This window comes from Rissa tridactyla, chromosome 2 (genome assembly GCF_028500815.1).
Source record: "Rissa tridactyla isolate bRisTri1 chromosome 2, bRisTri1.patW.cur.20221130, whole genome shotgun sequence".
In the NCBI taxonomy this organism is placed as follows: Eukaryota; Metazoa; Chordata; class Aves; order Charadriiformes; family Laridae; genus Rissa; species Rissa tridactyla.
The window spans coordinates 112,772,656-112,792,953 of NC_071467.1; the positions used below are offsets into that span (position 1 = coordinate 112,772,656).

Here is a 20,298-nt window from a genome sequence, read left to right on the forward strand (position 1 = left end):
AGTTTCTGAAGTTTCAAAACATACAGATGTATTACTGTGCCCTGTATTTTCTCGCCTGTAGTGACAAAAAAGTTACTGTAAACTTTCTAAAGTTTAACTAGAATTGAGACATATATCTTTTTGAAAGTCAGCCTTGATTTTTCAAAGTCACACTAGATTTTCAAAACTGAGGGTTTTCTTGGATGTTGATAATCTAAGTTTTTTAGTGTATCATTACATGTAAGACCATCAGAAAATAATTTGTGGTTACGTGGCTGTAAACAAGAATATCAAATACAGATATCTAAAGTAAGGATCAGAAATTACCTAAGATTTGTGTTTTTATGTATGTGTAAGTATATCTTTCTAAGTGCTTAAGTTTTCCTCAGATGGGATTTAAAAACTTCACTCATAAAGCTCTTATGGCCCTAATCAATAAGGTTGAACGCATAGTAAGCAGTTAAGTCCTCCTGGATGCAACAAAACTGTAAGATCTGAAAGGAAGAGTACTCGGCATACTCTGCTTGAAGCAGTGGTTGCCAAAATAAGTCACGTTTGAAGGTGTCCTGTTAGGGAGAAGAAAGAAGAGAGAAATCCTTGCAGTAATGCTGTCACATTTGTATTATTCTATGTACCCACTTTTGTTCTCTCCCCTTTCATCTTCCTTCCAGAAAGTGCCAGAAAATTCTTGGCAAAAACACAGAACTCTGGGAATTTGAAGTTTACAAGTTTAAAGAAATAGGTCAGCTTAAGGTAAGTTAATTTCTGTCTTTGCACTCAAGTAATTGGCACACTGTATTTCCCGCATGTTTTGACCGAGTACCTAAAGGGTTGCATTTAATGTCCCTAGTGTGGTAGCGGGATACAATGCTGCCCTTGAATTTTCTGCCCCAGATCTCTAGTTGTACAGTTGTCTTTCAGATTGATGTGTATATGTTAACAAGCCTCAAAACAGGGTTGGAGACATAGCTCATCCAGATACTCAGCAACCTGTTTTTAACTTGTTGACAGGCCCCAGGTAAAAGACCCACCCCCAAGGCCTTTACTTGCAAAGATGCTCACAGTTAAATTAAAGACATCTTTCCCATTTACTTTTTACTCCCCTCCAGTACATCCTGAAAAATCCTACCCCGACTCTTAAGGAAAATAGCCTCGGTGGGTGCCAATCTTTCCTGAAAATCCAAGTCCCTTGCAACAGAGCCACAGCTTTGAGTGTCAAACAACAGTTAAATTGCAAAGCAACAGGGAGCACCTCTGCTGCGTGCTAGAAATGGTGGGAAGAGAGAGGAGCAGTCTGCACTGTCTTGTATTTTCCCTGGTCGCAAACCAGCTACCTTAATGGTACACATTTAATGTGAGATTCTCAGTTAATAAATTGCCCAGGATGTAAGACTATAGCGCTGTCAGTGCCAAACCAGTAGAAAACATTATGCACACTCCCTTTGGTAACGCGTTTACGTTTATTTCTGAATTTTATGTCTTCCTATTCAAACTCAATGAGCCAAAAAGGACATATTATTAAGATCTCACAGCATGCAGTCCCTTGCTGGTTTTGAACTGTTTAATTCTGCTCAAAGAGCGAAAGTGTTTCAGCATTACGGTTTTCAGCAATGTCTGGCTTTTGGTTTAGAGCCACACCAGTGCGAGAACAGCGTTGCCTTTTGTATGAGTTTTTAGTGGTTCAGTGCACTCTTTGCCACCTTGGAAGATGAAATCTCATGTTTCTGTCTCTTTATTTCAATGCAATAAAGGCCGTGAGTGCAGCTACAAGTGAAATTTTGATACAGTGCTTCTCAGTCCTTATGGCTTATTTTGGTTTTTTAGATGCAAGTGTCTGGAATGGATGTTTTTCTTGTCTCCACTTATGTCATCCAGCAGACTGTAAAATATAAAAATATTTGCAGGTTTGCTGCAAAAACATCTCTGCTAAATTACTGCCTTTCTAAACAGTTGGTTGTTTTCAGCCCCTTCAAAGTGGACTTAGAAAAACATAAGATGCAGTCTGTTACATTATTCAGCTTCAAGCTGCAGTTCTAGAAGATGCCTTTTTTATTTTACTATTGCAGTTGCCGGCAACTTTTCCCGTGTTCCTAAAGATACCGGCATATCATAAAGGATTAACCTAATGAAGCCAGATCTAAATGAAGAGGTTCTTGAGATGCTTGGGGTCATCTGCATGCTATTTGGAATTTTTATCCCTTTACCCAACCAGTAGGTGTTAAACACAATAGCGTAACTGGGCTATAACGACCTTAAGCCCTGATGAGGAGACTGTGTTTGAGATTTGGAGACAAAGTGTATTTCAAAAGGGAATTTTCTTAAGGAATTTGCACCGCATAGAAGCAGTTGCCTGAAATCTGATGTTTCCAATATAACGTGATTTGCCAATAACTGAGGTGGCAGTGTAAAGGTTTAAATGTCCCTTCCTGCAGAGGGACTAATTAGTAATACCCCAACGTTAAAGCCTGTGGGATGAGTGTGGTGTTTGTTTGCTTGTGGGGTTAGGGGTTTTTTGAGTGTTCTGTACTAGAAGGTCCTGCCTGGTTACCAGAGGCTGCATTTTGTTCTTGATGTCTCTCCTGTTCTTCGGTGAATGTCCTCTAGCAAACCTTGTTATGGCATTTTCAAGATTTTAGAGCTTTGCAATGATCTGCTCCTCTCCTCCTCCAGCAGCAGTGGCTTGATGGAGTTACATGCTTGTGCTTGAGTTACTTCAGTGTAAAATCCGATGTCTCAGTTCAAACAGCTGAGGAAGGTGGGTTTGGAGGAAGATGCCAAACTCTGTGAGTGCTGGCCCTTGTGGCATGAGGGATGTGCTCCATTCTGTTGACTCTGCTGTGATAGCATTAACTTTCAGCAGGGGGGCATGATGATCAGCTAGCAGCAGCAATCTTTAATGACCGAACGTTGGCTAGAGGACACGTGAAAGATTTCACCTGACTGTGGTGGGCATAGCATAGAGCAGTATTATCCAGACAGCCTTTTTTCATCTCATAAGTATCCGCTGAGGAATAAATAATTGTGGCTTGGGCTTATTGGTGAGATGTTTTATGCTATTTCACGTCAACTTTTATATGGACTTTCTTGTGTATACCCTGCCTTTATACCTATTGATCAAAAGTCTGAAAGCAGGTCGTAAGAAGAAAATATTTTTGTTTATAGTATCCTCTTTTTATTTAAAGTCACTTTCACCATGTGGTTCAGGAACTGACACAAAGGCATCCTGATTCTGGAGCTTTTTGTCTGACATCACTCCTTAGCTACTGCTTGAAAATAAAACAGGAAGGGTTTGTAACCTCCAGTGCAGGTCTTAGTTCACCTTTGTGCCTAGGCTTAAAAATAACTTGGATGCTTCTTAGCCTTTGCTAAGTGCAGGGGCCAAACTGCAGGAGGTGGTTGTGCTTTTCCTTCAAAGCAATGGGAATTGGGGCAGGAGAGGTTTCCTTCCCGAGGCAGCCTGGCCTCCACACAAGGAGGCAGCTGCGCTGCTCCGCAGCTCACCGTGAGGCCGAACCGCAGCCAAGAGCTGCAGCAAAGCCTGTTGGCCAAGGCTGTGTGTTGAGGAGGTGGCGGGAAGGTAGAAGGTGGGCATGAAAACAGCCTTTGGAGAACATCCTCTGCCTTTGAGTCTCTGCCTGATGTCCAGCTTGCTTTCTTTATGGCCAGAAGAGGCTTTTTTTTATGAGGGGGTCAGGAATGTGATTCCCCAGGGCAGCTGGCAAGACCGTGTCCTGAGTTAGCTATTAAATTCTGTGACAGACGGTGGGAGCTGATGTTGGCAGCACGCTACATTTCAATGACTGGCCAAGCTCAAACTGCGTGGGGAGAGAAGAGGTCTCCTGTGAGCAATGAACTTTTAATTTTTGCAAAGTCATTAACAATGCTTTTTTTACTGGTCTTTTATTTTTACCTCCTTTTTCACCTACAGATGGGAGACTTTCATGAAATACGTAACTTAGGCAATTGTTTTGATTTACATACTAGGAGACTTTGTTGTGAATAGTCACTGCTGTCTGTTAAAACTGCAAAAAAAAAGATGTAGTGAGGTTTTTTTTTTTTCTCCTGTTTTGTTCATGCAACTTTAGTAACAAAATGCTAGTGCACCATGTGCCATTAGCGGGCAACAGGCAACATCTCTGAGTGTTTGGAGAGATTTCATCAGTATTGGGCCTTCAGCTACAAACCCCAAAGTCCCAGCACAGCTGGCAGTGATAGGGTTTATTTTGGCAGGCGGTAATAACCTTGGCCTCTAGTTGCATGGAATAATAGTGCTAATAAGATGCTCTGCTGAAATTCCGGGGTATGAGCTGATTCATTCTGGCAGGTTTTCATCTCCTGCCTGCCAGAATGCAGTTCCTTAACACCTCCTGTAGAGCAACAGATCACACGCCTTCACCCTTTCCGTGGAGAGATGTATTCTCAAATTAATTTTAATTTGGATATGTAAAAATAGCTGGCAAAACAGAACTCTTCATAAGATTTAGTGACCTCAGCAAGTCATAAATCAAAAGTACACATTTTTCAGCTGATGAATGCTTATACCTTTTTTACAAGATGTAAGAGCAAGACTGGACAAAACAGATTTTGAAAACTACCTTCTTCTGAGGGGTCTTTTGTGGTTTTATTTTCTAAATGACTAGCAGTAAATATTCAGACTTCTCTAAGTGCAATGGCTGATACTCCCATTCTATCTAGTATCTTACCACTATCTTTCTAATGAAAAATCTTCCAGATAAGTAATGCAATTCCAATGTGTGCAATCTTGAAGTAAATAACTTCAGGATACTGCTTACAAATATGAATGTACAGCGCTTCCAGTGTTTACCAGGAGCTATGTTTTGCATGTAGCTTTGGTTTTTTGTTTCACAATAATTCTTTTTGTATCATCAGCGTACCAGGATGTTGCATGTCATTCCCCTTCTGATGCTTTGTCCTCTTTGTTCCTATAGGCAATTAGTCGTTACTTGCCCAGACGGGATCCAGTTTTGAAACCTCTGATCTATGAAATGGTCCTGCATGAGTTTTTGGAGAGTGACTACGAGGTACTGCAGCCTGACATGTCCACGTGTAATATCTATTGCCAGCAAAACACCCTCAGCAATGTGGAATTCTGATAGCAATTCCCTGTTGTATTCCAAGAGATTTTCAGTGGACAATTCAACGATAATGAAAAGGTTTAAAAGATGACTTTTGGTTTAGATTTTTAAAAGAATAGGTAGGATGTTCTTCAGAGCACACAAATGCTGTGAGATTGGTTACTTTTTATTAATACTATTATTTTTAGTTTGTTTACTGTAGCACAAGCGGTTGAGGTGCTGCACAAAGCATACAGCACCTGAAAGAGACCCAGCTTCATGAATCTTAATAACATTGCCCTCAGAAGGAAAATCTGTGTTCTGCACTGTGCATGTCTGTGGGCACGTAAAAGTGGCTTAGAGGTGAAGCACAGCAGGTATCATCTCAGAGGCTTAGCTGAAGCTTTGATGTTTTGAAATGTTCCTTGGGCAGTTCTTTCTGTTTCTGTTACAATCTTTTATACTTTTAGGGGTTTGCAACCCTGATAAAAGAGTGGCCTGGAGATCTCTACAACAACACAATCATAGTTCAAGCTGTAGTGGATCACCTGAAGAAAGATCCCCAGAACAGGACTTTGCTACGAACACTTGCAGAATTGTGAGTACAATTTTAAACTCCTGTTACAAAAAGTAAGCTTGAAATAGTATACTATATAATTTATAAATATCTGCCTAAATCTCTTATAAATATCTGCTTTGCGGCAGTCTGCAGAGTATCAGCTTTCTCTGCTCTCCACTCTGCTGATTGCACAGCTTAGCAATTCTTTTCTCTTCCTTATAAAGTGTATACTCAAGTATGAAAGCAAAGAGTAGAGTATAAGATTGGATTTGCTACTCCTCTTTCCAAAGCAAATAGCTAGCATTCCTCTTTTATGCTGTCAGAGGAAGTGTCCTTTGTGAAGTGTGCATTTGAGAATTACCCACAGGAAAATAAAATGTTTTTTCCCCACTATTTCAAAAGTGGTATATTTATGTTTACTGGATGGTTGGAAGTATGTGGCTGGAAAACGTGCCAAAACCGATCTGGTTCTAGGCTACGTCGTACAAGCATAAAGCTCTTTGGTTTTCTCAGACTGATTCCCATGTCAAGTTCTTTTCATACTGCTTTTTTGACGAAAGCGAAGCTACTGTCTATTGCTGTGTTACAGTCTACCCCAAAGTTTTAAGACAACAAAGTTTTTTACCTCTGAAGAGAGTTCCAGTTAGTTTCCAAAAATAGAAAAGCTAGCATTTTGTGTGGCTTCCCTTGTGGCTTGAAAATGGGAAAATGAAAATGCAGGTCAGAACACAAATGCAGTGGATGATATCAACAGAGATAAAATTAGTGTTGCCCAGTGGTTTATTTCCTTTTAAGAAAAGCAAATCACAGCAACTATTTAGATATTCATCAAATCAACCAGCATCCTAACAAGCTTTACATCATAGAATACATTTATATATTCTCTCATAGGTAATTTTCCTACCCTTAGATATGTAAGATCACGTGTATTACAATACGGTTTTTTATCAGGTATACCTACGACCAGCGCTATGGCAGAGCCCTAGAAATTTACCTAACTCTGAGGCATAAAGACGTCTTCCAGTTGATCCACAAGCACAATCTTTTCAGTTCTATCAGAGACAAAATTGTTCTGCTCATGGATTTTGATTCAGAGGTATGGTGATCTTAATGATTTTATATTCACTTTCAACTAGAGATATTTTAACAGATTAAAAATAAATGAGCTAAAGATAGTTTTGAGGCAGAGAGTGTTTGCTGTGTCTCACTCACAGTGAGAAGTGTACCAGATCCAAGATCATTGCTGTGATTCTCAAGTAGACTTTCATGATTATATTCTTTCTGCATTTCTAATCAAATAATGCTATTAATAAGCCATGGAAAGGAGGCAGTGAATTTATTCTAAGGCACATGTTAAATGTACTTGCCACTTTTCTTTCACTGCAGTCAATTAATAGAATAGAATAGACAATTTCAGTTGGAAGGGACCTGCAACAACCATCTAGTCCCACTGCTTGACCCCTTCAGGGCTGACCAAGTTAAAGCATGTTGTTAAGGGCATTGTCCAAATGCCTTTTAAACACTGACAGGCGTGGGACATCAATCACCTCTCCAGGAAGCCTGTTCCAGTGTTTGACCACCCTCTTGGTAAAGAAATGTTTTCTCACATCAAGGCTGAGCCTCACCTGATGGATGCAGCTTTGAGCCATTCACACATGTCCTGGCACTGGGTACCAGGGAGAAGAGACCAGCACCTTCCTCTCCACTTTCCCTCCTCAGGAAGCTCCAGAGACCAGTGAGGTCACTGCTTAGCCTCCTGCTTTCCAAACTAGAGAAGCCCAAAGTCCGTAGCCGCTCCTCAGAGGGCATGCCCTCCAGCCCCTTCACCAGCTTTGGTGCCCTCCTCGGGATGCATTCAAGGACCTTAACATCCTTTTTTAATGGTGGGGCCCAGAACCACACATAATACTCAAGGTGAGGCAGCACCAGCTCTAAATACAGCAGGGTAATCACCTTTTGGGACTGGCTGGTTATGCTGTGCTTGATGCACCCCAGGATGGGGTTTGCCCTCTTGGTTGCTAGGGCACACTGCTGACTGTTGAGCCTCCTGTCAACCAGCACCTCCAGACACCTTTCTGCAGGGCTCCAGCCACTTGACTCCTAATTTATACTTGTGCCTGGCATTACACCATCCGATGTGAGGAATCCGGCATTTTGATTTGTTAAATTTCATCCCATTAATCATAGCCCAATGCTCCAGTCTATCCAGATCCCCTGCAAGGCCTCTTGTCCCTTGAGAGAGTCAACAGCACCTCCCAGTTTAGTATCATCAGCAAACTTGCCCAGGGTGCATTCAACTCCTGCATCCAGATCATTGATAAAAGGATTCAACAGAACTGGCCCTAGAATTGAGCCTTGAGGAACATTGCTGGTGACTGGTCATCAGCCAGATGTAGCCCCATTCACTGCAACCCTTCAAGCTGTGCCGTTCAGCCAGTTCTTTGCCCAGCACACTGTGAACCCACTCATCTCACAGCTGGACAACTTGTCCAGAAGGATGCTGTGAGGGACAGTATCAAAACCTTACTAAAATCCAGAAAAAATAGATCCACCACCTTCCCTTCATCCACTAGGCAGGTGAACTTGTTGTAGAAGGATATCAAATTGGTTAAACAGAACTTTCCCTTTGTGAACCCATGTTGACTGTGCCTGATGATTGCATTATTCTTTAAATGTCTTTCTATAGCACCCAGTATGATCTTCTCCATAATTTTTCCAGGATCTGAGGTTAGACTAACAGGTTTATAGTTTCCTCAGTCTTCTCTCATGCCCTTCTTGTAGATCTGACTGACATTGGCTAGCTTCCAGTCAGCCGGGACCTTCCCAGCGTCCCAAGACTGTTTGTAGATGATTGAAAGGGGTCCTGCCATAGCATCTGCTACCTACTTCATTACTCTGGGATGAATCCTATCAGACTCCCTGGAGTTATGAACATTCAACTGATACAGCTGGTCTCTTAAAATTTCAGCGTCCACAAATGGAAAGTCACTGTTCCGACAGTTATGGTCTTCTGACTCAGGGTACCAGGCAGCCCAAGGTCTATAAGTATTATTAAAGACTGAGGCAAAAAAAAACATTGAATGTCTCCGCTTTAGTTTCCTCCCTATTTGTCAGGTGACCATCTTCAACAAATATTGGTCCAATGTTGTCTTTAGACCTCCTCTTGCTGTTAACATAGTTTTAAAAACCGTTCTTATTATCTGAAACAACATGGACAGTTTCAACTCTAATTGAGCTGGTCTTTCATGTCTTCTCCCTGCGTATAAGAGCAATAGCTCTGTACTCTTCCTGTGAAGCCTGACCTCGCTTCCAGAGATCATACAATTTCTTTTTCCTCCTGACTTCCAAGCAGAATTCCCTGTTCATGCAAGCTGGTCTTCTGCCCTGCTTGCTTGACTTAGGACACAATGGGATTGCCTGCTCATGGGCTTTTAAAAGGTGGTTCTTCAGAACTGACCATCACTCATGGACCCCTAAGCCCTCAAAAGCAGATTCCTAGGGGACACTGCTAAGTAGCTCCTTGAGTAGCTTAAAGTTTGCTCTCCTGAAATCCAGGGTAGCAACTCTGCTGTTCTTTTTTCTTATTGCACTGAAAATTTTAAACTCAACCATTTGGTGATCACTCACTGTGGCCAAGACATCCACCTACCATCACATCCCCAATGAGTCCTTCTTTAGTCACAAAGGAGGGCATCTTTCCTAGTTGGCCCACTGAGTACTTGGGACAAGAAATTATCTCCTACAAAATTCAGGCATTTCCAAGACCTGCTTCTCACAGCAGTATGATAATTCCCAGATGATGTCTAGGAAATTGAAATTTCTCATAAGGCTGCTGGTCCAGAAATTCCTCCTAATTGCCTATAGAATAACTCATCAGTCCTTACATCCTGGTTGGGCAATCGGTAGTAGACACCCACTTAACATCTCCTTTGTTTTCCATCCCCCTGATCCTCACCCAGAGGCTCTCAACCGCATCATCGCTAACTCTAAGGGTGGTACAATCAAACCTCCCTTACATACACTGCAACACTTCCACCTTGCCTGCCCTGCCTATCTCTTCTGAACAACCAGTAGCCTTCCATCCCAGCACTTCAACTGTGGGACTCATTCCACCAATCTCACCAGTGATACTGTAGCTCTGGGAACTAATCAACGCTTCCAGCTCATCCTCTTTCTTTCTCATACTGTGTGCATTGGTGTACGAGCATTTCAGATATGCTCCTGAGCCCCCCATGCTCCCTGGAGCAGTGTAAATGTTCCCGCTAGCCTTGCCACCCTCAGGTGATGCCATGCCAACCCTTGACTTGCCTACTGCCGTGATACCTGTTGGTATCCCCTTCCCCCGTTGATTCTAGTTTAAAGCTCTTTCAATCAGTCCCACCAGCTTACGCCCAAAGGTGCCTTTTCCTCATCGGGACAGGTGGATCCCATCAGGCTTCAGCATACTTTGTCTCTAGAAGGCTCTTCCGTGGTTTCAAAACCCAAAGTTTTGGCGGAGGCACCAGTCCTTGAGCCAGGTATTGACATCCTGGGCTTGCTTGTTTCTTCTGCAGTCTCCTTCCATTACTGGGAGGATTGAGGAAAACACTACCTGTGCCCACAAATACTTTTTTTCTTATAGCTTCTGAAAGTTTGCAAGGTTATTAACCTAATTCCAAAAACAAGTAGTACATGTTTTTTAATTAATTCAATCTTCTTTCTTCCCAGCTGCCTATAAAACCTCAGCAAATGAGTTTTGGTATGATCCTTGGGAAGAAACCAAGTAGATCTGCACTTTCAGTGCAGTGATGGTTTAAGCACTGGAGCTAAAATACGCAGCCATCTGTACCAAAGATGACAATCTTTGGTGTACCCATTCTAAACTACATGGGGAAAAAAGAGTATAATTCTTTTTTATTAAATAGAGTAAATCATATCAGGAATCTACGGTTTTGTATTATTTGAATGTGAAGCAAAGTTTGCTCTTCTAAGAGGAAGCAGAATCCCAGTGGCCATTCTGCTTACGTGGTCTTGTCTGCTTGTGTTACGGTATCGGTGTGCAGATAGATTGGAGGGTTACAGTTGTAAGGCAAGTTGAGTCGTATGTTTCCTATACAGCCATCACCCTGCAGTTCCCTTTTGCAATGGGACAAATAGTATTTCTACATCATTTGACAGTGGTGTTCAGTGACCCACGATTTGATAGGCGTACTTCACCTGGAATACAAGCGCGCAACACTGATTGTTATTAGTGTGGAAACTTAGGAGAAGTATTCTGGAAGAATACATGATGTGTTCTCCTGTAATGCTGTGCTGTCGGGGAACGCTGATGTTATGCAAACTGTTCCCTGAATTACTATTGCTGAAAAGAGTATGTCTGCAATATTCATCTGATACCCATCAGTGAACAAACATAATACTATATGGAGTGTGAGGAAAGCGTGTGTACCTGTTTCTTAACTGGGTTCTCTTTCTTTACTTTAGAAAGCAGTAGACATGCTTTTGGATAATGAAGATAAAATTTCCGTGAGTATAATAAGTTTATGGCATGGCAGTCCAATGCTTGCTTGTATTACTCATCCTTTCAGACCTGTAAATGTGATGTTCATCACAAGTTTGCTGATCTGTTAAGTCTTATTTATTTTCTTTCAGATTGACAGAGTTGTTGAAGAATTAGAGAACAGGCCTGAGCTACAGCATGTGGTAAGTATTTCCATATTCTGTTGGTTTCAAGTTGAGCTGAATAAACTCTTCTCTGGGCATATCTTTTACAGATGAGGTTGTCCTGTCAAAGTGCACATGACACAAAAATGTCATAAATCATCAGTGAGCCAAAGTGGCTACTTTTGCTAATCCATTTTTTAACATGGCCATAGCATTTTTACAATAGTAAAATAAATTTTAAATGTGCATGTGTGAGAACTTGATAACATACCGTTTACTTGTTAACATACCCTGAGGTACTCCTTGTGGCATTGCAGACGCTTGTCTTCTCTGGTCAATTACTTCTTGCTTGTATCCCTTCTTTTTCCCTACACAAAAATGGGACTGGATGTTGGGTGCAACTCCGAAGCAATGTTTTGCTGATCCATAGAGAGTGAACTGCTTGTCTTTCTAGAGCTGCGACTCCCATACACTGCAGGATTCTTCTTGTTTGTGCAGAATTACAATATCACTGTAAGGCTGTGGTTCCACATTGCTATTCCAAAAGCACCTCTTTGGTTTGAACATGCTGTCAGTGGAATACGTAACGTGTAACCGTGGGCTTGGGCTGTATTAGAGAGGGAAGTTTAACTTGCTGCTGTGCACAAGCCGGGCTCAGGGCATCGACCTGGTGGAGAGCGGGTTTATTTGTTAGAGATCTGATTATAGGAAGCAGCTCTGTGAAGTGTGCAGCCCACGGCCCAAGAGCTTTGCAAAGACGACTGAATGACCGTCAGCTTATGGAAGGGATGCATCAGTTTCACAGTGTGAAGCCTGCTTCCCTTTGCATAGAAGTGAGTCTCCAAATGATTCTCAAGGCTTTTCTGTGCTCATCGATAGAGAAGGAGCTTTGCCCCAGTATCTGTACTTTTAGGTGCTTTGGTTAAAACATTTCATGTGGTAAAAATTTGATCTGTAGTTATCTGTTAATGGTCAAGCATATCTAGATAACCAAAATACTTCATTTCACACATTTGTCCAAAGTTTTCTGTAAAACTCAAAATCGAGTAGTTTCGTTGAAGGTTCAAGGACAGTTTCTTAACTGTTGCTGAAAACCTGTTTTATAGAGCTGGTTTTGGAGATTGCTGTGATGAGGGTACTTCAGAAAAATGTAAAATCAGTCTTTTGAATCAGGATTTAATCTCTGTGCCTTTTGGTGTATGTTATCACATTCCTGAGAAAATCAGGAGGTTTTTGTTAGCAGGGAACAAATCATATTACCTAAGTGGGTTTGAGTTCTGATTGTCTCGTTTGATTCCTAGTATTTGCACAAGCTTTTCAAGAGAGACCACCATAAAGGCCAGCGATATCATGAGAAACAGATCAGCCTGTATGCTGAATACGATCGTCCAAATTTACTACCATTTCTCAGAGACAGCACGCACTGTCCACTAGAGAAGGTAAGCCCCCAAAATCTAAACACAGGTCCTCGATTTTCATGCCTATAGCTTGTAGTGTTGTGAATTTGTAACTGTGTCTGGTGCTGCCCTCTGCTGCCAAAAGGAGGGATCCTTTGAGTTTGTGACCATCCCCTGCAGAAGTTTGGTTTGCAGAGCTAGCCAACAGCTGAGACGTTCCTCTCTCAGCTCGCAGGGCAGGAATCGGTGGGGAATTTCAATGCAGAATTTCTGAATTTGCACTTGATGCATATCTACAGCATATCTATGCATCAGTGCCTGGCCTGACTGCACAGCGGATTTTGGTTGCAAGAAATCGACGATCATTTTGACAAATCTAGGACTAGTCAGTCTTAGATCTTGAAAAATTAGTAGCTCTAACTGGAGATTTTCTAGCTTTGTGTTCTAAGGTCCTAACTTACTTTCCAATAATGTACACAATATAACAAGTCACTGAACTAGCAGAACTCAAAGTATTTTCTCTTTGTGCTTCCACTGGTAGACTTGGGGTTTTTCAGAGTACTGTGTTTCCACCTTCTTTGACATTTTTACGTTTTCTTTCCTTGCTTGCTCTTGTCAAATTAAAAAATAAAGGCAGTCTTGGTTTTTTTCTGTTGTTTGAATTAAAGTGAATCAAATGGAAATTTAAATTTTCCTCTTTCATTCAGTCGGTTTTTTATTATTTGTATTTGTTGCTGTTAATGGCCGAGCAGAGCAGACTTTGTGAAAGGTTGCCTCTCTGTATGCAACTGTAGTGATGACACCAGTGGAGTAGTTTTAAATGTAATATTGTATTTTGCATGGTTGACATTCTAAAGAGATCTAGTACTGTTCCTGACACCTCTCCTGTTTTGCATGTTTTTGTCAACTTTACTGTGCAACAGTAGGAAACACTGGAAAATACTTTGTTAGGATTGCAGGGTTGGTCTTTGTTGAAACCATTGCACAAAACTAGGTTGTCTCACTGGTCTTTTCAGTCAATGAGCCTGAGAGATTTCCGTCCAGAGACTTTTGTCTACAATGTTGGACTATTTGTTTTTAACTCTCTAATTCTCTCTTAGTTTTTGCTTTATGTATTATTTACATGATCATGGGTTTACGTATAAAACCTTACCTGCAATTCTTTTTCTCTTTTGGTGCAAACTAGTTTTAATTACTGCAGATCTAGCCACCTGTCTTCAGTCATGGGTGGTGCAGAGAAGTGCAGTGTGTAAATGATGCAAGCGCATTTCATTGCTGGCACTGCTTCGCTGAAGTTACGGGCTGTGAGCAACAATATGTCAGAGACCCGTGAACCTTTGGAAGGTGTGGTGCCATGATCACCGAAGAAAGAGAAAAGGGTGTTAGAAAAAGTGTCATTCTAACCTTAAATTAAAATGTTAATATGTTTCAGTAAGAAGCTAAAGAAGAGAGAAAAGGTACCAACACTGTATAAAACTTAGTTGAATTTACTGTCACTGCTAATTCTGTAATTATACCTCTTACCACACGTATCATATAGTAACACTTTTTGTCAAATGCAAATCTTTGTTCTAAAGAAATAAAACGGTCATCAAGAATTTCCCAGTTACCAATATTTTCAGACCCTGTTAAGCAGATTCCAGTGCAGCGTATAAATTGCAAAAACTGATGATATTTGAACAAATTGTTGTTTTAAAGAAATTACAAACTTGGCAGGGAGAAATAATTCCTGTTTTTTAAAGGTAAGCCACTTTTATTCAAGTGCAGTTTAGCAAATGTTTTATAAAATGAACTGAAAAAGAAGTATCAATGTTCCCAGTTTTCCTCTAGAGGGAGCATGACAGTCAATAAACGTGCAGCATCCAGAAATACTGAATACCCAGGACTTTGTAGTTTAACTTCGAAGTGGAGAGAAAAAAATCTGTCAGCTGTGTTTATAACTTATTAATATTATTCATACCTTCATTCCCCTGAAGCATCTTGTTGGTAATTCACTTACCTCTACCCTGGAATCCATTGTCTGTATCTCCAGTCTTCATAGTAGCTCATCTGAAATAATTTGAGAATGGAAGGAAAAGTTAATTCCTGCCTACATCTTTAGCTGTAGCTGTATCTTATGCATTTACGGTTTTGATTTCCAAGTATGAAAGCCTGTATTGGTAAACAGTTGTCTTCACAGGAATGCTATGAATCTTGAGTTTGCTTTCTGCTTCGAAATTGGAAGCAGGCATGGCATCGTTTATGGTTTACCAGCCCTGACAATTTTCTGTAACTAAAAACTTATTGGTAATCAGTTTGGTAGTTTTGGTAATTGTGCTAAAGTGTTTTTCAACTACACACAGATTCTGTAACTGCTTGTGGTATTTAGCCCTCAGGTCTTTACACCAAAGTTACAAGAAATGCTTCCTTCTTATTCTTTCATATTTGCACTAGATTATTTTTGTATTGTCTTCTTGGAGGTCACTGGTGCAAAATTTGGAGGGCACTCTCTACCTCCCAAAACCATTGTGATTATCCTGAGGAGATGTATAGTCTTGTGTTATGAATGAATGTCAAGCAGACCTCCATCACTAGAGATCTCCTAAGTCTACCCACAGGAAGCAAGTCCTGACAGCAGATAACTTGAATGCTTTTGGATTAACCAACTTTTGGAAGCTGGAGAAAGAAGTTGCCAGTAGATTTAATAGATTTAAAGGTAGAGATCTGCATAATACAGACCGAAATACCTGTCCTGTCCCCGTATTTATTTAATCTTGGAAGGGGGGGAACCGCCATGAAGTTTCTCCTCTTAATTAATGCCAGAGTACCTGACAGTGCATATTAAGGGAGCTGTATTCCTGTCAAAATGAGTAATGCAACTTCATGGGAAAATATCTTTAAGCCTCTTGCAGCATTTGTGATCAATAAAATATCATGTTACATGGTTCCCTGTATTCTCTTTCCCTCCTCCCTTCCCTGAAATTCAGGCTCTTGAGATCTGCCAACAGAGGAACTTTGTAGAAGAGACAGTCTATCTTCTGAGTAAGTAATGCTTATGCTGATAAATTACAATATGCTTTTAATCTTGTTATAAAGTTTATGTTGCAAAGATATATGATGTATTGTCTAATATCGTTTAACACACTTTCCCAAAGACAAAGTTGGTACGCAGTCAGTAGAAGCAAATAACATGATTTAGAAAATAAAACAAAGCACAGATTATTCATATGATGTCTTAACTCCATATATTGTGTTACCGTGTTTCTGATTTGGTGTTTTTCTGGGGCTTTGGAGGTGTTGGGGTGCGATGGGGAGCAGGTTGGGGGTCAGTATTTTCGAGACAATCTCCGAGAAGAATAATACTGTCAGTTTGAAGAGAGGAGAGAAATAAAACAAATATTTTATTCTTAATACATCTCAGAAGCTTAGTATTACAGTATTATATTTTGCTCAAGTGGAAGATTGGCTAATGTTTCCTTTTTTCTTTTCTTTTTTTAATAAAATTAATTGTAAATTAACTCCCCCAGCAGGCCAGGGAATCTGCCTTTGAATGGGAGGCAATGTAAGACTAAGATTTTTATGTATGTTTCCATATTAGTCATGAATCAAATGGAAAGTGTTTTTTTTCATCAATCTTTGTTTTACTAAGAAGAATGTTTTGTGGGCCATTTGAGAGCAGAGTTGGATTTGCTCATGGATTTATTTAAAGAATAGTTCAGCCTTTCCGCTATTTCTTCCTTTTCCTTCCTCTCGTTTTCCATGGGTGTATCACAGAATCACAGAATGGTAGGGGTTGGAAGGGACCTCTGGAGATTGTCTAGTCCAACCCCCCTGCCACAGCAGGGTCACCTAGACCAGGTTGCACAGGAACGTGTCCAGGCAGGTTTTGAATCTCTCCAGAGACAGAGACCTCACCAGCTCTCTGGGCAGCCTGTTCCAGTGCTCTGCCACCCTCAAAGGAAAGAAGTTCCTCCTCATGTTGAGATGGAACTTCCTATGTTCAAGTTTGTGCCCATTACCTCTTGTCCTGTCCCCGGGCACCACTGAAAAGAGCCTGGCCCCATCCTCCTGACACCTACCCTTTAAGTATTTATAAGCATTGATAAGATCCCCCCTCCGTCGTCTTTTTTTCCAGACTGAAGAGACCCAAATTCTTCAGCCTTTCTTCATAAGAGAGGTGTTCCAGTCCCCTCATCATCGTGGTAGCCCTTTGCTGTACCCTCTCCAGCAGTTCCCTGTCCTTCTTGAACCATGTGAAGCTTCACTGTATTTACTGGAAATTATGAGTGTCCATGAGGGCGCTTTATTTCATTTCACGGTTTACATGCACATGCTCCCCCTTATTTTAGATGTTGCTGCAGTTCAGGACCCCTAATGTGATCCAGTACATTCTTAAGAAAGGCTCCAGGTCCTAGTCCAGTGAAGTGCTCCAAGCGCATGTTTGGGTTATACTGATTGCTCTGGGATTTGCATTCCTACATCAGATTAGATTAGATTTGATCTTGGTTGAGTTCGACTGAGGCAACTTCACAGTTATAAAATTCATATTGAAAGAGCTTCTTAAAGCCCTGAGCATCGATAAGCATTTAGGATTTATAATCTCTTTACATATTCTTTTCCTTCTAGGCAGAATGGGTAATAGCCGCAGTGCCTTGAAGATGATAATGGAAGAGTTGCAAGATGTAGATAAAGCTATTGAATTTGCTAAGGAACAAGATGATGGAGAACTTTGGGAAGACCTCATTTTATATTCTATCGACAAACCACGTAAGTGGGATGGTTTCTCAGGAGACTTGTATGTGTATTTTTTTGTAGAATGCTATTGCAATTAAAGGATTGAATTATCCACTTGCATGTTAGTGATGGTGTTTATGGACAGCCAGGGAGGTGTTCTGGTTTGTGGAGCACGACATAGCTGTCCTACTGTGCAGAAAAACTTCCAGTAAGGCAGCATGTGGGCATGCTGCAGAATGAGTACTTAGGGTTTTAGCATTTGGCTAAGCTCTGCATAGTTATGTCCTTAATGACAAATTAAGGGGAGAATGGTGCTTTCAATTTGGCAGAATGAGGCTTTATTTTTTAGACAGCTTCAAAACACAGTCTGCAGACTTGATGAGGATGTTGTGTAGCATGTTTATTGCAGCTCCTTCCCTTTGAAATTCTGAAAATTTAAGAACCTACACCTTTCTACCCCTCAGTAGAATAACTAATTTGTTTTGTTTTGCTGGTACAAAGGTAAGATCTGTAATGATCACTGCATTTTGCCCCTCATCCATGGTATGATTAGCTACTCAAGTTTAAAGTTTAGATGGAATCAGAAACTGACAGAATCTCATAAGCAACATTGGTTTTGTTCAGGAGGCAGATTCAGAAGAGTTAATATGACTGAGAAATAGAGAACTATTTTAACTATCTACTCCATTAGGTTTGCAGCTTTAAATCAAGGCTTTAAAGTCTCTCTTGGGATCTCTTTTCCGAAGGATTGAATGTCTTGTAGAATTAGTGTCAGAATACGTATCTTTTCATCCCTTGGCCGCTAATTCTGACAGGAAGAAGCAACCAAAATTTCTGTTACTCCTTCAGGAGTTCTCAAGTTGCCCATACTTAGATGCAGTCCATCACTAAAAGTGATGCTGCAATTAATGACATCTTTAGAGCAAAAGGGATTCAAAGCATATAAAATTCTCTCATACGCAGAGCATCTGCCCATATGGAGGGCAACTCCAGTCATATATTTCTCAGTTTTGGGAGCTGAAGAAAAAACACAGCCTTGAGTTCCTTCTCAAGGAAGCCAAATCCTTCTAGTATTTTGTTTATCCAGATGCACTTCAAAAATCAAAAGACTTCTTTTGTGCCACTCTCACCAATGTTTACAAACACTTTGGAGTTAGTGAAGTGCTGAAAGTTTGTTTTTAAACCCTGGAACTGGGAATGGAATAGTCACATGATGTAGTTAATTTTCTGGCTCTATTTGCTCGAATGCCCATTTTATTGAATTGAAATGCATTATTTGCTTGTGGGTTTGTGCTGGATACTGTTTCCCCTTTTTGGACTACCCTAGAAGTTCTATGAATTGCCAAACTGTAGCTTCCTTTCTTACCCAAAGGCCTGTATCCGAGTAAATACAGCTGCAAAAAACATATGAAGGCTATATAAAAGAGGCTTGGTGTTGTCTCTTAGTAGAGAACTGACATAGAATCATCCAGAGCCTGTAGCTTGTCACCAAAGCATCCTTTAATCATGTATTTTGCTGGACTTTTTTCTTAATTTCTTTGCCTCTTGGTTTTAACAGCTTTTATTACTGGTTTGTTGAACAATATTGGAACCCATGTTGATCCCATTCTTTTGATCCACCGCATTAAGGAAGGCATGGAGATTCCTAATTTGAGAGACTCACTAGTGAAAATTCTTCAGGACTACAACTTGCAGGTAAATGTTGCATTCTTCCTGCGATAGTAATTTTCAGAGAGACAGCAAAACCGATTTGCCACTGAGCAGCACGAGAAATGGCTTTCACGAAGGTTTGTTCATTTTGTTCAGACATCTGTCATTGACACTGTGGGTTGGCAGAAAATTATAACAAAAAGGGTAGAAATTTGTCAAGACAAATAGCGTCTTCCCTTGATGTCTTCTAGCACTTCTAAATCTCTCCCATGCTGTCATAAGCCTGATGGATAAGTAGAACTGGAAAGATCTTGGGTGATTCACACTATTTCATACTGCCTGACTGCCCAATATTGGAAAGTCTCATGAGCAGTACTTTTCATTCTGTTCCATATATGAGGAGGCAGAACACAACATACACTCCCTAAAACATTCACCAGGTATTACAGGCATATGTTAAGTGTCATACTAACTAAAGGAAGATGAACTTTTAAAATCAAATTCATGTCTGTTGTGCTGAATGTGTTGACGTCTGTGCATTTTTAAAAAAAAAAAAAAAAAGACTACTCATTGGATTATGGGAGTTCTTATCCCAGCATAATTATACAGACTAGTTTCGCTGTGCGTTTGAAGGAATTAGAAGAAGCGTACCTTTAAATGTTCCTAAAAGTAACAACAGAGAGAGTTGCATTGCATACTTTAAATCTCCCTGTTACCAAAGGAGGCCCAGACTTGAGTTCTCTGTGACACTGCTCTGCACCCTTCTACTGAGAGATGTAAGGATATAGCGCAGTTTGAATGCTCCAGGTGTGACGGTGTGGAGTCCAAGAAAACATAGCTCAATAAGAAGCTGAAACTCCAATTTTCTGAACCTCATAAACATTTGTTTCCAATCTGCTATTAGTCTTTGGACATCTCTTGCAAGTAGATAGGCTTGATGGTCTTCAGTAAAGGTCGCAGCTGGTCTTTTACAAATCAAGACTGTACCTGCTGGAGCCTTCACTGATGTCAGAAGTACTTTTAAAAAGCCAAGCCCGAAGCCTTTCCAAAGCTTGCTCTTTATTTTGTTATCATATGTGCTTTAGGTTATGACTTTCAGTATTTCAAAAAAGCATTTTAAGTGTCTTGTTCTCCTGTGCACCCATTATCTGCAAGGAGCTACCCCAGATAAACAGACACATGTTTGCATATAATGTATGTTGTAGTATCACTTCCAGTTTTTTAATTGACTTCCTTAGAATCCTTCCAAAATGATGCTAGATAAATAGCAGGCTGCATTTAA

The 20,298-nt window shown here is 40.6% G+C and overlaps 1 protein-coding gene across 7 annotated transcripts in view; it reads left to right on the forward strand.

The window, feature by feature from the left end:
* VPS41 (VPS41 subunit of HOPS complex) overlaps positions 1 to 20,298 on the forward strand; it is a 112,149-nt gene that overhangs the window by 80,698 nt on the left and 11,153 nt on the right. For all 7 annotated transcript variants that reach the window (XM_054189919.1, XM_054189924.1, XM_054189920.1 and 4 more), the window contains 10 exons: positions 651 to 732; positions 4,929 to 5,021; positions 5,525 to 5,652; positions 6,565 to 6,709; positions 11,077 to 11,118; positions 11,245 to 11,295; positions 12,558 to 12,695; positions 15,620 to 15,674; positions 17,259 to 17,399; positions 18,925 to 19,061. In XM_054189919.1, the coding sequence (XP_054045894.1) occupies positions 651 to 732; positions 4,929 to 5,021; positions 5,525 to 5,652; positions 6,565 to 6,709; positions 11,077 to 11,118; positions 11,245 to 11,295; positions 12,558 to 12,695; positions 15,620 to 15,674; positions 17,259 to 17,399; positions 18,925 to 19,061 (1,012 nt within the window). The remainder of the gene's footprint in view (positions 1 to 650; positions 733 to 4,928; positions 5,022 to 5,524; positions 5,653 to 6,564; positions 6,710 to 11,076; positions 11,119 to 11,244; positions 11,296 to 12,557; positions 12,696 to 15,619; positions 15,675 to 17,258; positions 17,400 to 18,924; positions 19,062 to 20,298) is intronic.